The following is a 22,676-nucleotide window of genomic DNA, read 5'->3' as shown; positions in this document are numbered from 1 at the left end:
CCCATCAAAATCGTACATCTGGTTACCGAGTTATGAGCAATTTATCAATGGCTGAAAACAATATAAAACAAAAGAATTCATACACTGTCTTTGCCAATATCTCAAAAACAATATTAGCAACATCCGACTCATTCCCAATGATCATGTCACATTTATGTTTGCGCTGCCTCCAGACTTTCACTTATGAAAATGAAAACATACCAAAAATTTCTATAGAGTAGTTAAAAGGACAATTAAATGGTGCCTGTTTTTCCAAAGATTATAGAAAATTAGACTATGGTCTATGGTTTTTCATACACTCTGTGCTTTACTTATGTGGAGTACAAGCCAGCATTCATTATTGGACTATTCCAGTTGAAATCCATACACCCTATGGAACACATGACCTTAATCTTCCACACAGTGTATATTTCAAATGGGGCTACCTGGCTACCACCCCCCCCCACCCCCGTGTGGGAGATTAAGGTGCATGAATTTCAACTGGAATAGTCTATTGCTGCTAACATCTATAGAAATTGATTAGAAAGATAACAAATCAAGGAGTTAGTGCAAAAAAACCCTATCTGCAATAGCTGCCAGTTGTTATAATTTTAGATATGTACAATATGGAATGCAGAAATTGTCCAATATGTATAAGGCAGCTATTGCAGATAGGCCCTTCTTATATCAACCCCTCAAACTGAGTAGTATACCAATTACCCAAGTAATGCAGTGTATTAGTAACCATTACTCAATCAAACTCAAGGTTTTTCTTTTTAGTGTCATATCAGCTTCATGCAACTATACACACATAAAGGCATTATTGATTTAAATGTACAGAGCAAAGAAATAAACAAAACCATGCACTATCTGAATGACAGAAATGCATAAAATTTTGTTTTCAAAATGTCACTAAGGCAACAAAAAATACACCAAGAACCTATTTTACAGGCGGACAGACTTTTCAAGTAAGGTCGGTTGGTCGGGATTTTTTTCAATCAAAATCGATAAATGGCCGATTTGGCACGATTTTAGCACCAAAAATATCCCAAAATACAAAATCTGGGTCAGTTGGGCTAATAAAAAGGGTGGTGTTTTTTGGTCACCTTAAAATGTTTCATTCCTGGGGTTCAGTACACATATGAAAGTGATGTTATTATCTAGAATTATCTCAAAACCAACATTACATAAAGATATAATTGTTGTCTTAGTTGACACAGGATAAATGGGCTATTCCAGTTGAAATCCATACACCCATCATGAAAGACATGACCTTAATCTCCCACACAGGGAGTATAGATTTCAAATGGAATCAACCATTCAGGTAACCTCATTTGAAATTCACACTCCCTGTGTGGAAGATTAAGATCATGTCTTCCATAGGGGGTATGGATTTCATCTGGAATAGCACAGTAGCTATTACAGGAATGTGATTGTTGCTCTTACATAATTATATCAATATACAAAGGATAAGGAAATCCTTAATCAAATAAGTACTTGGGAATGGAATACCTCTGCACTCACAATTATAACATTTGATTCATTGAAATCAACATACAAAGTACAGTACAATGTCACTTTAAAATTGAATTCAAAATGTTTCAGTTTAGCAATTCTATAATTTTGCAAGGAAAAAATACTGGGTATTCTTATTGTCAAATTTTGTGTATTTTCAAGGTCAGCATTTATAATCACAGTCACACATCCCATCCAGTAAAATATAATCTAGTCATGAGCACATAAATCTGAAGTAGCATCCCCAGGGGGGCCACTCATATATAAAAGTTGTAAGCATGCGTGTGAATGCACTTCAGAAAAGCACCCTTAACAAGGACAACCATTGTGTCTTCAAAATGACCCTTAACAAGAATAATGGTTTGTTAACCATACCCTTAACAAGGACAAAATTACAAGTGGATTAAATCTAACCCTCAGCAAGGATGCATGATCAATTTTGAAGAAAAAAGTAAAAGACATCAACTTTCAAGGTTTCTTATTTCCTTTATTATTATACTCTAATTGGATACTTCCTAACTGGATTTGGTAGGCTTAGGCCTACTCAGTTATCATTATTCAACATAATTATCGCCTGCATTATTAGGGCAGTATATTTTATTATGACGATTGTAGGGGTAGGCCTATAGGAATGTGATTAGATTTAACTACCCTTAGCACGGACACATGGTGTCAAAAATGACACCCTTATTTGCTATAATCAATGATTTTGAGACCCTTAACACGGGCCCGTGCGGGCCCGTGTAGCAGTAGAAAAAACCACCCATATTCCGCGTTTTTGTTCACACGCATGCTTACAACTTTTTATATGAGTGGCCCCCTGGGGTAGCATCCTTGAGATCAAGTACATACTTAATTATGAATAGGCCTACATTATATGTGTTTACACACAGGGAATAATTGGAATTACAGAAGTACTTTGGTTTAATGCTCTACATGCTAGCTATATGCCTCAACAGTTTTTAGATATTTTCTCAAAATATCAAGAGCTAACCCTTGAACCAATACTAGGGTTGTTTGTACTCATTTTAATGCATTTTTCATGCCGATTCCAAATATGGTCATGAAAATGTACAATTCTGAATTTTTTTTTTTTTAAACTTGTCGTCTGCAGTCGACTAGACTTCTCCGTAGTCCACTTGCCAATTGTGCACTACTCTGGCTATTACATTTAAGCTTAAAACTCTGATTTAATTAATGAGTGCACAATTGATAGATTTTCCACTTGCCAATTGTGCACTACTCTGGCTATTACATTTAAGCTTAAAACTGCACAATTGATAGATTTTCACAACTGATCTTTTCAGTCACCGTCGCCCTCTGTTTGTTAGCTTCCCAAGTGGACTACTGACTTTGCCTTGAGAGTTAGGCCAATTTCTGGCCTAACTAAAATTGGTGATGATGTAATGCATCTTTAAAATGAATCTGGCTTGTGATTGGTCGCCCAGATCTCGTTATTGTTTAAATCTTCCCGACGCGTACTGATACCATTATAACTATACATGGTACACAACTATCTAGGGAATGCGGCGCTTTTGTGCTGGTGGATGAACGTATGCATCTAGCGCGTATTGTACCACCATGCTTAGTCTTGTGGTTAGATTTTATTGATAAACAAGTATGATATTGACAGTGTGTGAGTCCCGGGGTAAAGTTCTGCTTAAAAGTGAAAGTCCATAGTCGGTTTTTCGGATAATAAACTGGCAGATTCTAAAATTAGAATTGTTCAGTATTGAAGTGTCATTATAATTATGCCATTATGATATGTTGCATTCAATAATATAAGCCTCATGAGGGCCTATACTTTACTTTTACTGTCACAAATATAATTATATAGCCTAAACTTTTTCATAACCATTTTATACTAGTATTTTGATGTACTAAATATCAGTATAATTTCGAGTTCAACTGAATGCGTTCATCATGATTAATAACATTTTTATTTATCAAAAATCGACTATGGCATAGTCTAGCAGTCGACACCGCATGGAGAGAGTTAAGGGGGTGACCTTAAAATTAATTAGCCATATATTGCAACAAGATGTGAAATGAGGCATGAATACAAAACAGACTTGGACACAAGGCATGATATTATAATGCTAACAAAGGCAATACTCAATTACATGTAAGTTGAGTACTGTATGAAAAGGTAATGTTTGTGCAGCATTCATTTTCATGCTGTTCTATCTTTGCACAAAAATAGAAACTTTCATATTTATTTAGTCAATTTAATCAGTTGTTTGTAAAAATGTAAAATGTGCGAAATTCAAATTCAAGCAAAAAATGTTTGCAGCTGTAATAGCGCAAAATTTACCCCTTTGACATTAGCTCACCAATACATTACTTAGGTACTATGTAAAATATCACATGTTTTTAGTGATGTATGCAATTACTGTTGAACTTATGGCTGTCATACAAAGTCAAAGTATTATATAAGTACTAATATCTGAAACATATTGTTGAATAACTGTGCATTAAAGATTCATTTAGGTGTTCCAACTATTTGTGTCTGCTACTGGAGTGCACATTGTATTCATCCATCAAATTATTGTGCTTTGCATAAGATTGAACTGCAATGTCTGTTTTATAGAGGATACATATTAGGCTAAAAAAAATAATGATATGTCTCAAAGCCCATGGAAGTTTCAAAAACGAATGCGGAATTAGGGTTTTTTTTAAGATCTTTTTTTAAAAACAAAATTATGAATTAAGACATCATTTTCGAGTGTTCAAAAGTACACAGTATGAAATTGTGGTTGAATTACACAATTGAAGTACAAATATCAATTGTTTCATACCTAAACAATGCGAGTATCAAATCAAGTAACTTTTGCTCCAAATTTGTCTCAAAATTTCATGATTTTACGGTAAAAAACTATAAAAATTTTTTTGAAAAAACAAAAAATTGAATTTGCCATTTCAGCTGACATGGACACGCTAAGAAAAAGGAACACGCACGTGGGCTTTGAGACATAACATTTTTTTTAGCCTGAGAAGTTGATAATCTGCATGGAGATACATGTCCATCTGCCATTGCATGCAATGAGCAACAATACCTTATACAGTCACTGACTTAACAAGCATGTCAAAACTAAGTCAGAACTTATTTAGTAGCAATACAAGCAAGTATTTGACTAGATTTGTTGACATGATTATTATGAATCTTTGTCATGGTTTTAAGACTTGCATAAAACATCATCAAGTTATTTCTCATCCAGTAGGCCTTTATATGCTGATGTGAAACATTCCTGACCATTAATTATACAGTGATACAAAACAATTATAAACAGTACATGGGCTACATTATTACCATTACAAAATACACAGCAAAAATAGAGAACTTAGAAGTTGCATTACTTGGGATACATGAAAGTACTGAGATGACCATATAAAGACTGGCTACGAGTACATCAAAATCAAGGTGATTGAAAGTACATAATGCTACAGTGGTTTTGGCCAAGTCCAGTGAGTCCGAGTAAGTGATGTCAGTGAAAATTCTGTTGGGCTCGGCTTAAAACTAAGAGCATTAATTTTACAAAGGCCATGGAAAATTCCTTGTTTGGAAAGATCTCCGACTGACCATAGCTTAGATCCACCGACCCAAAATACTTTGAGGCCTTTGGAAGAAGAAAAAGGTTGGTAGAGATTCTATTTATCCAGAAATTTTCATGTCCACATGCATTTAAAAGGGCAATTTCTCAGCGAAATTGACCTCCCAAATTGACTGTATATTGACCGCTGGACGAGGCTACTATCCCGGAAGTTTAAGCATGTGATTTCGTCAATAACAGACGGTAAAAATAATAAATTAAATAAAGTATATTCGCAACTGACGACCATACTTTTCAAGCGGAGGAAGCCCTAATTAACAATTAACCTTTTTGGTAAATCCCATAAGCTTTTGCAGGTGCCCACATCGTTACTCCGATGCACACATTGTAACTGCCCACTTCACAGCTTTGAAATGTGCAATATAAATGTTCGTTAAATGATGTGCACATCAGCGTGACATCAAATGAAGACATCTCAAGTCTACCCACAAAGGCTTTTGGGATTTACCAAAAAGGTCAATTAATTTTCCATGGCCTAGCAACATGCATGTCTCATTTAGGGACACCGCATTGATATGCAGGAAAAGAGATGACTCCACCCACTGACATCACTGCACTCGGCCAAAAGCACTATAGGTTTGCAAGCAGGTTCATTTCTAAAACTGACCATTTTGGTTTATAAAATTCAATTATAAATATGCTCTTTGGTCAAAAGCTTTTATTCATGAACATAATGTTATTCTATTTGTAAACCACACACCCTTACATGACTTAAACTTCCACACACGGAGTGTGAATTTCAAATGGGGCTACTTGAATGGGCAACTCCCTTTTAAATCTACACCACTGGTATAAAAGATTAAGGCCATGTTTTCCATAGTCGATTCTCTTGTGGTCTAATCTCTTTCAGTAAAACAAATATTTTTCAATTTTTTGTAAACTTTTCTCGAATGTTCCATCAAGAAACATTGATAATTTAGTCTTTGTTGTTTGCAAATTAAGGCTGAACTGAAAATCCGCCCGATATACACGTCATCGGTAAAATATTGGATCGGCAGAAATTAAATTAATGCTTACTGATAATGCTTATCGATATGCGAAAATTGTGTTTTTATGCACTTTTGGATGCAAAAGTTTGAAAATTTCGGTGCTATAAGCCACATAATTTTATTGCATCTACTAAAATTATGAGGCTTACGTGTAGTTGATTCTGTATAATATCGATATATCATTACCCTTTTCTGCCTCATATTTTTTGTTGTTTTTGTATTTTGCGCAATAAAATATCGGATCTGATTATGATATCGGATATGGAGACAAAGTAATTTCTGTTCAGGCTTAATGTAAATTCATTACAAAAAATTTGTGGTTACAATCTATACAAAATAGCATATATTCGTTAGTACCATACACATAACATGTAATCATTTAGCTGCACCATATACAACACCTTATCAAATGTATCAAACCCTATCAATCTGCATTCTCTTATAAAATGTACATAGATTTTCCCATGTAACCAGGTTTTCAACTTATTTATTTACAAAATTATAAACCTTAGTCTTGGGTGGTTTATGTAGACATTTCTGTTGCTTGTACATAGTTCATTTGCATATTTACATGAGTTTAAATAATTAAACCTTTGTAAGACCTATTTATACACTCAATAATCTTAAACCCAGTATGGATGACCTTTAGGATCTTAACAAAATCTTATTAAATCTGGAAAAAGAAACTTTTGTCTTTTGTTGCAGATAATCAAAGCTGTATCTTAAAGTATTAACCCCTGAGCACTACCTGCCGATCTAACATTGCCTCTGATTGGTCAATTACATGATATCTTCACTTTAATCACCAATCAGAATGGAGCTTTGCAAATAATTCACTCCAATATTTTTGTGTGATGAAATTATTCTAACAATGTTGCTGATTGGGCCAATTGATAATGAAAACTTCTTTTTGGCCAATCGGCAGGTAGTTCTCATGGGGTTAAAGTATAGCGATTATTGGTTTAAAAGCAGAGGGAGTGCCTTGACAACACAATGTGCAGAGACTGTATTTTGAAGACAAGGAGAACATGGTCTCTAGCAAAGCTTGTATTCAACAGTTTGGGCTGATGCAACAGCTTGGGTGTCTATTGGTGACATTTTTGCCATTTATTGCAGCACCACCTGTAACTGTCTAATAGCAGAGGAAAGTTCATCTGACTGAGATGAATTGCCCGGCAAGCAGGTATCAGTAGAAAACATATCAACTATAATAAAAGTCAGATATCTATATAAATAAAAGGAAGTCGCTAAATCTTGTTCGCGAATAGACTCAGAGATGATTTCACTTTCAGCTCTGATTTATTCGTACATTGATCGGGTACATATTGCCATTAAACCATCTGAGGTTCATTTTTGCAAAACTATTCAATCACTATGGAAATAACAAAAAAATGGTTGGTTGCTAGGCCGTTGAGGTCAATAACCTTACGGCTCAGGTCATGACCCAAAACGCAGCGTCACGTCAATGCACGCAGCGCTGATTAGTGGCGAAGTCACGATCCTGACACGTACTCGTCTGGGTTTATAGGTCATGGGCGCCGCAGAGGGTTGTCTGAGGAGGGGGGTGGTGTCCACTCAGAATTGAACACCTGATCAAAATAAAGGCGTAGGCCTAATTGAAGCCATTTCGGGGACCATTTTTGTTTTGTCATTGCTTTAAAGTGTACAGGTGTCCAAAATAGAAGCCAAAACGGACACTTCTTTATACGCAAGGGGGTATCAAGGGGGGGGTTGAGTATTTGAAAAAAAATCAAAATAAAGGCTCAATTGAAGCACCATTTTGACACTAATGTCGTTATCATCGTTTAAAACGTAAGTGTACAGCTGTCCGAAGCAGAAACAAAACAAACACTTCTTAATAATACCCAGGGGGGATGTGGCCCCCTGAGTAGGCTCTATTTGAAAAAAATTCAAAATAAAGACCGAATTGAAGCTATTTCGCGACCACTTTGACACTATAATAGTTGTTATCGGATGTCCAAAACAAGCTTCTTATCAATACGCGGAGGGAGGGTGTCTGATGGAGGGTGCGCCGGGAGGGGGGGTACTCGAATATGAAAGTAACGTACCTGTCCCTACCAGAGTATGACACTAGGGGTCTATCGAAGGCGATTATGGTCAAAAAGGGGGTTATTCAGTAGTGGGGGCCTCCAAGAAAATGTGTGAGAACGCTAAAATTCAGTGTTATTAACCGTAAAACATAACTTTCTGGGCAACGTTTTGTGAAAATTTGCCTTTTTGAAACTGAAATTGCTACAAAAATGTTAAATTTGTTCACAATGCGCGCGAAAGATTTGGTGTAAATTTCTATTGAAAAAAAGGGGATCATTGGGTGTAAGCTGGTGAAAAAAGGGGTCATTGGGTGACATGATTTGCAAAATAAATCTGAGGGATTGAGTGAGTATAACAACATTATCACAGATCTGGATATTCACTTAAATAAAAGTTTAGCTTCTTACATGACACGAGCTAACATGATTATCAACATCTGATTATTGCTGGATGAATAATCTACACCAAGACAGCATGATTATCGTCACCGTTTACTCCCGTTTACTAAACACTCCCGTTTACTAACCGCTCCCGTTTACTCAACTAGCGGGGACCCGTGCGAAGCGCGGGTCTCCCGCTAGTCTATAATAAAAGTCAGATATAAAAAAAACCACTAGTTTGCATCTGACATCACCTGCCAATCAAACTCAGATAGTTTGTTTATGATGATGTGTACCCTATCCCTATGGTTAGTTTTGTATTTTCAAACATATATACAAGCCATCTAAAAAGTTAGGTCTTATAGACACGATGTCAACAATGCCTAGAAAACTGCTTTTTGCCTTGTAAAAGTACTGACGTTCACCATTTTCTGTAATTCCTTTTCTCTGATGAAGGCACCAGAAGAATACCTCATGGTTTACTCCCCAGTAACCAATAACAGATTGTGGGGAGTAATCAGAGGCAAGCTGGTTTCTTTATCTCTTGACTTTTATTATAGTGATTAAAGTCCTTTACTCGCAAATGAACCTTGTTGTAAGAAACTTAAATAACCTCTTGGTACCAGCAAAATTTTCACTCCTTTCAGTATTTTGGGTTTCAATTTATAATGCGCCAGAAGGGTTTATGGCATGTTGTACCTTGCTGGAACAAAAAAGATATATTAAGTGGTAGTGATCTGCAATTATGATGAATTGTGCACTGATTTATTTTACAAACAAATCAAAATCATAAATATGCAAGTTAGAATTGAAAGTCAATTAATTAAAATTTGATTTGAACAAGCAGACTTGCACATGTCACATTTGTACAGAACAGTCTCTTCACTCCTTTATATTGTCAACACTCTTACCCACAATTGAATTGATGGAAACCAAGACTGTTACAGAGTTTGTTTGAAGCAAAGATTGATATCACTTACTCTTGAGCTCATAAATAAACTCAAATCATACACTAGGATCCACAACATGCTCATCTATCAGAGAAAAGTTCTTTAACCCCAATACATTTGCACATTCATTGAATGACCTTAGAAATTTGGGTACAAAAACTCATAGTCTGCAACTTGAGGTCAATTTTGCACTATGAGTGTTTAATTGAGGTTATTGAACTATGGCATTGGGATGAGGCCATTGTGGTCCATAGTGATACATCATTACAACTACAGTGGGCTATTCCAGTTGAAATCCATACACCCCATCACATCTTCTATAGGGGTGTATGGGTTTCAACTTGAGCAGCGCGGTTATCTATGATCCAGCCAGAACAAACATGTTTTGTTAATTCTTCAAGTTCTTATTACAGCTCTGCTCAAAACCTCCAGGAGAACATTTTATAGCTCCTGTGAGAGCTTTTTATGGAGCTCTTGAGTACCTTTTGTAGCTCTCCTGAGAGCCGTTTGTAGCACTCCTGAGAGTCTATAGCTCTCCTGCAAGCAATTTGTAGTACTCCCGAGTACCTTTATAGAGCTCCTGAGAGCCTTTTGTAGCACACCTGAGAGTAGAGTCTATAGCTCTCCTGCAAGCAATTTAGTACTCCTAATAAGTACCTTTATAGATCTCCTGAGTGCCTTTCATGGCTCTCCTGAGAGCATTTTGTAGCACTCCTGAGAGCATTTTTAACTCCCCTGGAAGCTTTTTATAGCACTCCTGTTCCATTTTAAAATACAGCATCTGTGGTGTGTTGTTCTCCTGGACAGCCATATAAACACTGCTTCAGCTGACACTTGAATCACTCACATACTGGATACATCTAACTATTCTATGCTGGTACTAAAGTAATAGACACATCTTGAAGGACTGTTTCTTGCCCTTCGTTCTTTGTTTGGTTGGTCGTAGCTGTATCGTGTCATTGCCGCTGTCGTTATTATTTGCTGTTGATATGCTGCTAGGGGGCGCTGTTGTATTGAAAATTCCTGTAAATAATAGAAAAGTGAATTATAAATAACTTTGTATCATAAATATTTTACGATTATTTTAACCACATCATTAACACAAACTCATTTTGGGAGTAGTTTGGTAGGCAAGAGAAAGTTACACTAGCTTTCAGAAAAGAATGGCACTCTCTTCTCCTCGGTGAGCATACACATCGTAAACTTGGAAGTCGGCTTCTGATTGGCTGATTCAACCATAACAACAAACTGGTAATCTCAGCTGATTAAGCGCCAAAGAATGGGTCGGCGGAGACTTGCGCTCATGAGAGAACACAAAGCACTGTGCATGTCGCCCATTACCAGGACGCTTGCGTGAATTGGAGCAATAGAGTGCTTTTTTTTCTGAATGTAGTGTATCCCATTCAAATCTGGTAGTGCTATTTGATTAGCAGCTTGGTGTCTAGGAATATTTACTTTTTTGTACTACAAGGTACTAGGAGGTATCAGAGTCATGTTCAGCTCCAGCAATTCTTTGTAAGCGTTCAAACCGCTGGAGCATTGCCATAATTATCAGCATACAATCCTGTGATAGGTTACGGCATATGTTGTCAATTGCTCTAATCAGACATCAATATTAGTTTTCATCAGCATAAATCTAAATAATATTGTGACTATTTATTATCAATTTGATACACCTGCCAAGCAAATCATATACATATTAAACCAAACATCACGGCACACCTTGTTGGTTGAGAGCCAGTTCAGAATATCAATTATAGACAACTGTTCTGACTGATAATGGGAAAACAATTGTGACAATCACCATTTCAAAGGTGTTAAGTGATGCTTTATTATTCTTGTTCACAATTGATGACAATCAAGCAAATGTTGGGTGTGTATGTAGGGCTTGAGCCCAAGTTTACCCTGGAATTCATGCATGGGATATAATTGTGTTAGTTTATAATTTAGTTCAACAATATGAAATACAAAAGGGAAAAAAAGAAGAAAAAACATCACTTTGGAAATCTATAAATCAATTCATTCAAAGTTGATTCTTCCAAATTCATTATGATTATTACTATTTATCTACTTTGCAGACAAGTCATTCAATTCTGCAAATTATTCCTGAAAATTGACTTGTAAGAATCAAGACACAGAATCCAAACTTTTGAATTTGCGGAAAATTTGAGTACAAGAACTCATACTCTGCAACTTGAGGTCAAATTTTGCACCATGATTGTTTAATTGAGGTTATTGAACTATGCCACTGTAATGAGGCCATTGTGGTCCATAGTGTCAACTCCCAAGTTAAAGGCTCATTAGCGTCAGGTATAATGGTAGCAGCTAAACAGACAGTGAAATCTATATCAATTTCAAAACTTACCAATTTTAGCATTTGTTGTTGCGTTTTCTTCTACATCTGTAGCTTGTAATTTCTGTATGTATTTTTCCGTTAGATATTTAAATACATCATCTACATTAAGGTTTTCTTTGACGGACGTTCTATAAAATCGCACCTTTAATCTCTTAGCTAGTGCTTCAGCTTCTTCCCTGTACAGTCAAAGAAATAAAGAATCTGTTAATAACTCAAAGGCCTATTACCGTATTGACGCGAGTATAGTCCCACCCCGTTTTTGGGTGAACATTTTTCATAATTGGGGGGTGGGACTATACTCCAATTTCAAAAAAAAAAAAAAAAAAAAATTTCAATGCATTTTGAAACACATAGGCCTACAATATATATATTTTTTTTAATTAACCATGAATGATCCTAGCATTTAGGTCTAGGTCCAGGGATACTCCAAAGCCGAAAAAATAAATAACTTAAAAAAAACACACACAAAAAAACATTTTTAACTTCTGAAATTTTTCGACAATTTGGGGGTGGGACTTTACTCCAAGGTGGGACTATAAGGGGGTAAGTACAAAATATTTCCTTGAAGAAATTCATTTGGTTTGTGTGCTATAACTTACGGAATGCTCTCCTTGTCAAAACCCAAAATATTTACTGACCTGACCTCGGCCATCTTGGTTAAATGCCATCAACAGAGATGAAGGGGCACATTTTCTCGGTCAAGTATATGATCCATTTCTGGGAGCTAGTGCGCCCTCTGTTGGTGACCAATCAACCAGAAGGATGGATCAAGTACCATCACTCTGATGATGGCCTTCGCTAGACTAGTGATGTAACAATAACATGCCGAATCACAGACATACTTTTATTCTACCTTCATTTTGATGTCTAATTTACGTTTTTGATTTTGTCAGATTGCTTTCATGTTTGTTATTTGTCTGCTTCAGCTTGTTTCAAAAATGCACAAATCTGAATTTAGATGAACTGGGCTATTCTATTTAAAATCCACACTACCCCTGTCACTAGGAACCAATATAGTTCAGAAAAAGTTAAGAAACGGAACTTATCTTGATAAATCTTGATAAAAATGAACTAATCTTAATCACCACTAGTCTTGCTATGGGAATTGCTAGGGGTCAACTCAAACCTATTTCTTAACTTTTATGAAATATTCATTGACAAATTATTATGGTTGTAGTAGCTTGTAAATACATTAACCTGTCAAAGACATATTAGTGTACTTGACAGGGATGGTTAGAAAAACCACAAAATGTGACAGTGCACTGGTAATGACCCAGCAATGATACCCCAAATGCCTCCCAGTAGACCCAATGACTGGGTCACATACTACACAGGCATATCAGATTTTACATTAAAAATCACAATATTTACTTTTATAATACAGATCTATGTAGGACGAAGTACTTGTTTATTTACTATAGATTTATGTTTGTTTATTGTGTGTATTTTTATTTGCTTGTTTATCTGTTTGTGTGTTTGTTTGCCTGTTTATTTTATGCTGCTTGAAAATGCATATTTTTTTGAAAAGTACAAAGTCAAAAAAGTAAAGTGCACATTCTCTTTAGAAAGTGAAAGTAGAATATGCATATACTATACAAATTCCTGTAACTGGCTGAAAATGCCTTACATTTACCGGCAGGTGTAAAAGACAGAAAGCAGAAATGACAGAAAAGACAGAATCAACAGAAATTGCAGAAAATGCAGAAATGAAGACACCGAGTATTGATTTTGGGAGTTCTAAAAGTTTTGTAGTCATGTTGTGCACAACTTTATAATAGATATTATGCATGTATGGTGTGCTGGCGAGTAGGGGTGGGTGGTCGTGGGGGCATATAGTTTAGGCCCACAAAATTAAGAGGGCTCCTGTTGGGGTGTGTGTGTGTGTGTGTGGGCCGGGGGGGGAGGTTGGGGAGGTAGGGATTGTTGTGTAGGCCTACAAGATGTGATATGGTGTGGAGGGTGACTGATAGAATAGTTGTGTATTTTGTTTAGGCCCACAAGAGAAGGTTCTGGGAGGGGTCATCATATACTGTAGAACAGTGTGTGGCAGGGAGGGAGGGGAGAGTTAGGGCAATTTTGTGAAATGTCATGATTTTTGACACCTCCAGGGCCCCAAATGTACCCGGTGGTGGGTGTCACAGATTGCTTGTTGCAAGACAAGGAAACATGTCATTTTTTGTATTTTGGGACCCCAATTTTTATCCTGATTAGGCCAAATAAAAAAATAAACATGTTTCACGTCCCCTCCCCCTTCTTTTTTTGAGGTTTCTTCAAATTCATTTTTATTTTTTGACATTCAGTTATAGCTTTTCAAAAGATATGTCTAGGAAATTTGTAGAGATGCTTTCTATAGCCCTGCTAATGCACGTACAAGATACACTTTTATAAGGTTTGTGATAGTTAGAGGGGGCCTCTCAGAACAAGAAATAAAAAAAGGCCTCCTCCTTTTTCTAGGCATTATTGTATTTGCTAAAACAGCTATAATTATGGGTATTCACATCGATTTTGCGAAAAGAAAATTTTACTTGGCCTTAATGTGGAAGAAAAACACAACATGTGTTTTAAGTTTACGGGATAGGAGATTTAAGGAATATATAAACTCAGAAGGATTTATGGGCAAAACAGTGGAAACTGGGCATATACGTCACCCTAGACCCCAGTTGGACTAGTAGAATGCCTGCACCCAGAAATAATTAATGGCTGTCATTGCTTGAAGAATGTTCACACTAGGATATCAAACATCCACACAGTTCATATGAATACATACCCGTAGGCCTACATCCATAAAATGACCTCTGAATATTACAAAAACTTTTGAGTCACTGAAGATAGAGTTTACATGACATATTTCAAGACCAAAATGTCACTCCATGGTCAAGACATCCTCTACTGAAATTGATCATGAACAGATATTCACATTTGATGACAACAGTAAAATGCTGGGGAAGTGGGGATAAATGCTCAAATCGAATCTTTGTGTGTTTTGTTGTGTATTTGATTTGTGCTGCTTATTGTTTGGTCCATATTGATGTGAGAACTATAAAAATAAATTGTGCTAGATTCACTTACTTCAAGAAATGTTCTTAACCTCATCCCCCAAGTAGCCCTACATCTCACTAGAATCTGATAAAAGCAAAATATATTTAAGATATAGGCCTTCTAGACGTAATCGTAGTCAGTCAACATAGTTTGTTTGATGTTCTTGAAGGTGACAACTCACTATATTTGAACTCTCCAAATGACCCTCCACAGTTCAAAAGTACAAACATTCCTAATAAACCTTACCAAACACAACCTAAGGCTATTATCATGATTATCACATGCTTTTTTTCAAGTGTACCGGTAACTCCTTATTTTTTCAACTCGCACTTAAATTCCTCAACTTTCTGCAAATTCTGTCTTTTCTCATTAAGTTAGGCGGGCAGCCTAACTTATTTCTTTCTTGCCATTTCTTTCTTCTTTAAGTTAGGCGTGCAGCCTAACTTATTTCTTTCTTGCCATTTCTTTGTTTCTTCTTCTTCTTCTTCTTTCTCACAATTTGCTACTACTCCCACATCCTTGATCGGATTTCGACCAAACTCAGTCACAAGCAGTATTGGGTGGCTGGCTACAAAAGTTATGGGTTGTTTAATGTCCGAGGTCATCCAGGGGTCACAGGGGTCAAAAAAGGTCATTGTCATTTTAACCGAAAATGCTCAGATTGAGCTGAAATTTAAATGCAATGATCCTTATGACATTCTAACCATGTTTAAAACATTTATAATTTATTTAAGGTCTTTAAGGGGCCATAAAGGGGTCAAAGGTCACGTTGTTCAAAATGCTCCAATTGAGCTGAAATTTAAATGCAATGATCCTTATGACATTCTCAAGATATAAAAAGTATTTTAAAATTCATTTAAGGTCATTTAGGGATCATAAAGGGGTGAAAGGTCAAGTTTTTCAAAATGCTTCAATTGAGCTGATATTTATATGCAATGATCCTTATGACATTCTATACATTTTAAAAATATTTAAAGATTTATTTAAGGTCATTAAGGGGTCATAAAGGGGTCAAAGGTCAAGTTTTCCAAAATGCTCCGATTGAGCTGAAATTTAAATGCAATTAGCCTTATGACATTCTAAACATGTTGAAAATATTTTGAAATTCATTTCAGGTCATTAAGGGGCAATAAAGGGGTCAAAGGTCAAGTTTTCAAAATGCTTCAATTGAGCTGAAATGTAAATGCAATGATCTTTGACATTTGAAATTCATTTAAGGTCATTAAGGGGGTCAAAGGTCAAGTTTTCAAAATGCCAGCTTTCCACGATCAAGGTATATTAAAACGGCAATTAATGAAACAGTCTTATTAAAATTAATACTATCCAGCACAGTATTGCTGCTTGATCAGATCGTCACAATTATCCGCCTAACTTACCTCGTGCCCTTGCAAAGGGCACAGTTGTTTAGTTAAGTTAGGCGTGCAGCCTAACTTATTTCTTTCTTGCCATTTCTTTAAGTTAGGCGGACAGCCTAACTTATTTCTTTCTTGCCATTTCTTTCTTTCCTCTTTCTTCTTTCTCACAATTTGCTACTACTGCCACATGCTTGATCGGATTTCGACCAAACTCAGTCACAAGCAGTATTGGGTAGCTGGCTACAAAAGTTATGGGTTGTTTAACATCAGAGGTCATCCAAGAGGTCACAGGGTCAAAAAGGTCATTTTAACCGAAAATGCTCTGATTGAGCTGAAATTTAAATGCAATGATCCTTATGACATTCTAAACATGTTTAAAACATTTTAGAATTTATTGAAGGTCATTAAGGGGTCATAAAGGGGGTCAAAGGTCAAGTTTTTCAAAATGCTCCAATTGAGCTGAAATTTAAATGCAATGATCCTTAAGACATTCTAAACATTTAAAAATATTTTAAAATTCATTTAAGGTCATTAAGGGGTCATAAAGGGGTCAAAGGTCACGTTGTCCCAAATGCTCCGATTGAGCTGAAATTTAAATGCAATGATCCTTATGACATTCTAAACATTCTAAAAACATTTTAAAATTCATTTAAGGTCATTAAGGGGTCATAAAGGGGTCAAAGGTCAAGTGTTCCAAAATGCTCCAATTGAGCTGAAATTCAAATGCAATGATCCAGAGGATGTCTAAAGACATTCCCACAACCCAATGGGGTTTCTGACCTTGTATGTCTGGCTTTTGTACACATATGGTACAGTTGATCATGCCTTGCATTGGAATTGTGTGCAAATATCTGGTGTTTTCATCCTATTATTTAACATTCATAACATCGAGACTTAGGAATAAAATTAATGCAGTGAGACAATATGAATGTTTCCTGTAAGAAAATCAAATATCAGTCCTAAGTCTCAACTATTAGCTCGTTGGCTGCAGTTTTAAAATGACCATTTTGTGTGTGTGGCAATGGGGACTTTGCCTTTAAAATTAGGTTATATTGATCAAATTTCCCAATCATAGTGCATTGTAGGAATGCCTTTAAGCCTCCTCTGGCAATGATCCTTATGACATTCTGAACATGCTGAAAATATTTTGATATTCATTTAAGGTCAATAAGGGGGTCAAAGGTCAAGTTTTCAAAATGTTTCAATTGAGCTGAAATTTAAATGCAATGATCCTTATGACATTCTTAACATGTTTTAAATATTTTAAAATTCATTTAAGGTCATTAAGGATGTCATACAGAGGTCAAAGGTCAAGTTTTCAAAATGCCAGCTTTCCACGATCAAGGTATATTAAAACGGCAATTAATGAAACAGTCTTATTAAAATTAATACCATCCAGCACAGTGTTGCTGCTGGATCAGATCGTCACAGTCATCCGCCTAACTTACCTCGTGCCCTTGCAAAGGGCACAGTTGCTCTAGTTCTTCTTTCTTTCTTCTTCTTCTCACAATTTGCTACTACTTCCACATCCTGGATCGGATTTCGACCAAACTCGGTCACAAGCAGTATTGGGTAGCTGGCTACAAACATCATGGGTTGTTTAACGTCAGAGGTCATCCAAGGGGTCACAGGGGTCAAAAAGGTCATTTTAATCGAAAATGCTCGATTGAGCTGAAATTTAAATGCAATGATCCTTATGACATTCTAAACATGTTTAAAATATTTTAAACATTTATTTAAGGTCATTAAGGGGCCCATAAAGGGGTCAAAGGTCAAGTTTTTCAAAATGCTCCAATTGAGCTTAAATTTAAATGCAATGATCCTTATGATATTTGAAACATTAAAAAAATATTTTGAAATTCATTTAAGGTCATTAAGGGGGTAATAAAGGGGTCAAAGGTCAAGTTTTTAAAAATGTTCCAATTGAGCTGAAATTTCAATGCAATAATCCTTATGACATTCTAAACATTTTTCAAACATTTTAAAATTCATTTTAGGTCATTAAGGGGTCATAAAGGGGTCAAAGGTCAAGTGTTCCAAAATGCTCCAATTGAGCTGAAATTTGAATGCAATGATCCTTATGACATTTTCAACATGTTGAAAATATTTCAAAATTCATTTAAGGTCATTAAGGGGCAATAAAGGGGTCAAAGGTCAAGTTTTCAAAATGCTTCAATTGAGCTGAAATTTGAATGCAATGATCCTTATGACATTCTTAACATGTTTTAAATATTTTAAAATTCATTTCAGGTCATTAAGGGGCCATACAGAGGTCACAGGTCAAGTTTTCAAAATGCCAGCTTTCCCACGATTAAGGTTTATCAAAGCGGCAATTAATGAAACAATCTTATTAAAATTAATACTATCCAACACAGCACTGAGTGTTGCTGCTTGATCAGATCATCACAGTCATCCGCCTAACTTACCTCGTGCCCTTGCAAAGGGCACAGTTGCTCTAGTTAAGTTAGGCGTGCAGCCTAACTTATTTCTTTCTTGCCATTTCTTTCCTCTTTCTTCTTTCTTTCTTTCTTTCTTCTCACAATTTGCTACTTCTGCCACATCCTTGATCGGATTTCGACCAAACTCAGTCACAAGCAGTATTGGGTAGCTGGCTACAAAAGTTATGGGCTGTTTAACGTCAAAGGTCATCCAGAGGTCACTGGGGTCAAAAAAGGTCATTTAAACCAAAAATGCTCCAATTGAGTTGAAATTTAAATGCAATGATCCTTGTGACATTCTAAACATGTTTAAAATATTTTAAAATTTATTTAAGGTCATTAAGGGGTCGTAAAGGGGTCAAAGGTCAAGTTTTTCAAAATGCTCAAATTTAGCTTAAATTAAAATGCAATGATCATTATGACATTCTTAACATTTTAAAAATATGTTAAAATTCAGTTAAGGTCATTAAGGGGTCATAAAGGGGTCAAAGGTCAAGTTTCTTAATATGCTCCAATTGAGCTGAAATTTAAATGCAATAATCCTTATGACATTCTTAACATTTATTCTTTACCTAGCCGGGACACCGGCTAGGTCTTGTGATGCTATCGGATCTTTCTTACCTAGCGGGACACCGGCTAGGTCTTGTGATGCTATCGGATCTTTCTTCTTCTTCTTCTTCTTTCTTCTGGCAACAAATTTCAAAATGCTTCTTCTCCTACATGTTACATCCTACAATGGCGTCACTTGCACATATGCATCGGCTATATCCAGTGTCTATAGGATATTCACAAATTTGGGGTCAAAAGGTCATTAAGGGGTCATTTCCGTTATACTACCAAATATCTTCAAAATGCTTCTTCTCCTACATGTTACATCCTACAATGACGTCACTTGCACATATGCATCGGCTATGTCCAGTGCCTATAAATTATTCACAGAATTTGGGTCAAAGGTCATTAAGGGGTCATTTCCGGTCAGAAAGCTAAAAATATTAAAAAAAATCACTGTCTTTACAAATTACATAGCAGAGTGTTGTCATTAGCACACATGCATTGCTACCAACCAGGGTCTTTGGGGTGTCTACAGTTTTGGGGTCAAAGGTCATTAAGGGTCGCTTCGGTCAAAAACCAAAAATTATCAAATATGTTCATATTTTTATATCTCAAAAGCGTAACCAGACCAGAGTGACATAAATTTCATATATGCATAAGTGTTACCCGATGTGTGTACGGTATTTTTATTTTGTTGGACAAAGTTGATTTAGACGTCATTTTCGGTTTTAAGCTAAATAACTTTAAGAATTTTTATCTCCATAACTAAGCATAGTAGATTTTTTTATTTTAAACTCTAACAATGCATTTTCTCGGTGTATATGAGGTTTTTTTTATATTGGGGTCAAAGGTCATTAAGGAGGTCAAAACGTCAAATTGGCAAAAAATGTTTAAAATTACGGAAAAGTAGCTGTATCTCAGCCTATGAAAAGACGGATAAAGCCCCTAGATGCTACAGTGATGCACCAATAATGGTGTGAGATGTCCATAATAGCCAGTCAAAGGTCAAACTTTAAGTTAAGACTGGCATTTCCGGCCCCGGCTAGGTCCAGATCTGTAACCAGATCTAGTCTTTACCTAGCCGGGACACCGGCTAGGTCTTGTGATGCTATCGGATCTTTCTTCTTCTTCTTCTTCTTTCTTCTGGCAACAAATTTCAAAATGCTTCTTCTCCTACATGTTACATCCTACAATGACGTCAATTGCACATATGCATCGGCTATATCCAGTGTCTATAGGATATTCACAAATTTGGGGTCAAAGGTCATTAAGGGTCATTTCGGTATAAAACCAAATATCTTCAAAATGCTTCTTCTCCTACATGTTACATCCTACAATGACGTCACTTACACATATGCATCGGCTATATCCAGTGCCAATAAATTATTCACAGAATTTGGGTCAAAGGACATTAAGAGGGCCATTTCCGGTCTAAAAGCAAAAAATATTCAAAAAATCACTGTTTTTACAAATTACATAGCAGAGTGCTGTCATTAGCACACATGCATTGTTACCAACCAGGGTCTTTGGGGTGTCTACAGTTTTGGGGTCAAATGTCATTAAGGGGTCGCTTTTGGTCAAAAACCAAAAATCATCAAATATGTTCTTTTTTTAAATCTCAAAACGAAACCAGACCAGAGTTGCATAAACTTCATATATGCATTAGTGTTACCCGATGTGTGCACGGTATTTTTATTTTTTTTTTCAAAGTTCATTTAGACGTCATTTCCTGTTTTAAGCTAAATAACTTCAAGAATTTTTATCTCCATAATTAAGCATAGCAGATTTTTTAATTTAAACTGTAACAATGCATTTTCGTGGTGTATGTGAGGTTTTTTTTTGTATTGGGGTCAAAGGTCTTTAAGGAGGTCAAAAGCGTCAAATTTGCAAAAAATGTTTAAAATTACGAAAAAGTAGCTATATCTCAGCCTATGGAAGACGGATAAAGCCCCTACATGCTACAGTGATGCACCATTATTGGTATGAGAAGTCCATCAACTTTACGACTGGCATTTCCGGCTCCGGCTAGGTCCAGATCTGTAACCAGATCTAGTTCTTCTTTCTTTCTGGCAACAAATTTCAAAATGCTTCTTCTCCTACATGTTACATCCTACAATGACGTCACTTGCATATATGCATCGGCTATATCCAGTGTCTATAGGATATTCACAAATTTGGGGTCAAAGGTCATTAAGGGGTAATTTCATGTATAAAACCAAATATCTTCAAAATGCTTCTTCTGCCACAGATAACATAGTACGATGATGTCACTTACACATATGCATCGGCTATATCCAGTGCCTATAAATTATTCACAGAATTTGGGTCAAAAGGTCATTAAGGGGTCATTTCGGTCTGAAAGCTAAAATATTCAAAAATCACTGTTTTACAAATTACATAGCAGAGTGTTGTCATTAGCACACATGCATTGCTACCAACCAGGGTCTTTGGGGTGTCTACAGTTTCGGGGTCAAAAGGTCATTAAGGGGTCGCCCGGTCAAAACCAAAAATCATCAAATATGTTCATTTTTTTAAATCTCAAAAGCGTAACCAGACCAGAGTGACATAAACTTCATATATGCATTAGTGTTACCGGTGTATGCACGGTATTTTTATTTTTTTTTTTTTATTTCATTTAGACGTCATTTCCGGTTTTAAGCTAAATAAGTTCAAGAATTTTTATCTCCATAACTAAGCATAGTAGATTTTTTAAATTCAAACTGTAACAATGCATTTTAGCGGTGTATATGAGGGTTTTTTTGTATTGGGGTCAAAGGTCATTAAGGAGGTCAAAACGTCAAATTTGCAAAAAAATGTTTAAAATTACGGAAAAGTAGCTGCATCTCAGCCTATGGAAGACGGATAAAGCCCCTACATGCTACAGTGATGCACCATTAATGGTGTGAGATGTTCATAATAGCCGGACAAAGGCCAAACTTTAAGTTAAGACTGGCATTTCCGGCCCCGGCTAGGTCCAGATCTGTAACCAGATCTAGTTCTTTCTTTCTTCTTTCTCACAATTTGCTTCTTCTGCTACATCCTTGATCGGATTTCGACCAAACTCAGTCACAAGCAGTATTGGGTAGATGGCTACAAAAGTTATGGGGTTTTTCAACGTCGAAGGTCATCCAAGGGTCACAGGGTCAAAAAAGGTCATTTAACTGAAAAATGCTCCAATTGAGCTGAAATTTTAATACAATGATGCTTATGACTTTCTAAACATGTTAAAAATATTTTGATATCCATTTAAGGTCATTAAGGGGCCATAAAGGGGTCAAAGGTCAAGTTTTTCAAAATGCTCCAATTGAGCTGAAATTTATATGCAATGATCCTTATGATGTTCTGAACATTTTAAAAAGATTCATTTAAGGTTATTAGGGGGCATTAAAGGGGTCAAAGGTCAAATTTTCAAAATGCTTCAATTGAGCTGAAATTTAAATGCAATGATCCTTATCTTATC

At 36.1% G+C, this 22,676-nt stretch overlaps 1 protein-coding gene across 2 annotated transcripts in view; it reads right to left on the bottom strand.

Moving 5' to 3' along the window:
• Positions 1-8,390: 8,390 nt before the first annotated feature.
• LOC140165694 (ras-related protein Rab-23-like) overlaps positions 8,391-22,676 on the bottom strand; it is a 61,239-nt gene continuing 46,953 nt past the window's right edge. For both annotated transcript variants that reach the window (XM_072188999.1, XM_072189000.1), the window contains exons 5-6: positions 11,842-12,008; positions 8,391-10,499 (exon numbers count right to left, since the gene is read on the bottom strand). In XM_072188999.1, coding sequence (XP_072045100.1) covers positions 10,357-10,499; positions 11,842-12,008 — 310 coding nt within the window. In that variant the 3' untranslated portion in view covers positions 8,391-10,356. The remainder of the gene's footprint in view (positions 10,500-11,841; positions 12,009-22,676) is intronic.

Source organism: Amphiura filiformis, chromosome 12 (assembly GCF_039555335.1).
Source record: "Amphiura filiformis chromosome 12, Afil_fr2py, whole genome shotgun sequence".
Lineage (NCBI taxonomy): Eukaryota > Metazoa > Echinodermata > Ophiuroidea > Amphilepidida > Amphiuridae > Amphiura > Amphiura filiformis.
Note: the sequence above shows the minus strand (reverse complement) of the source record. Positions and strands in the feature narration are given on the sequence as shown.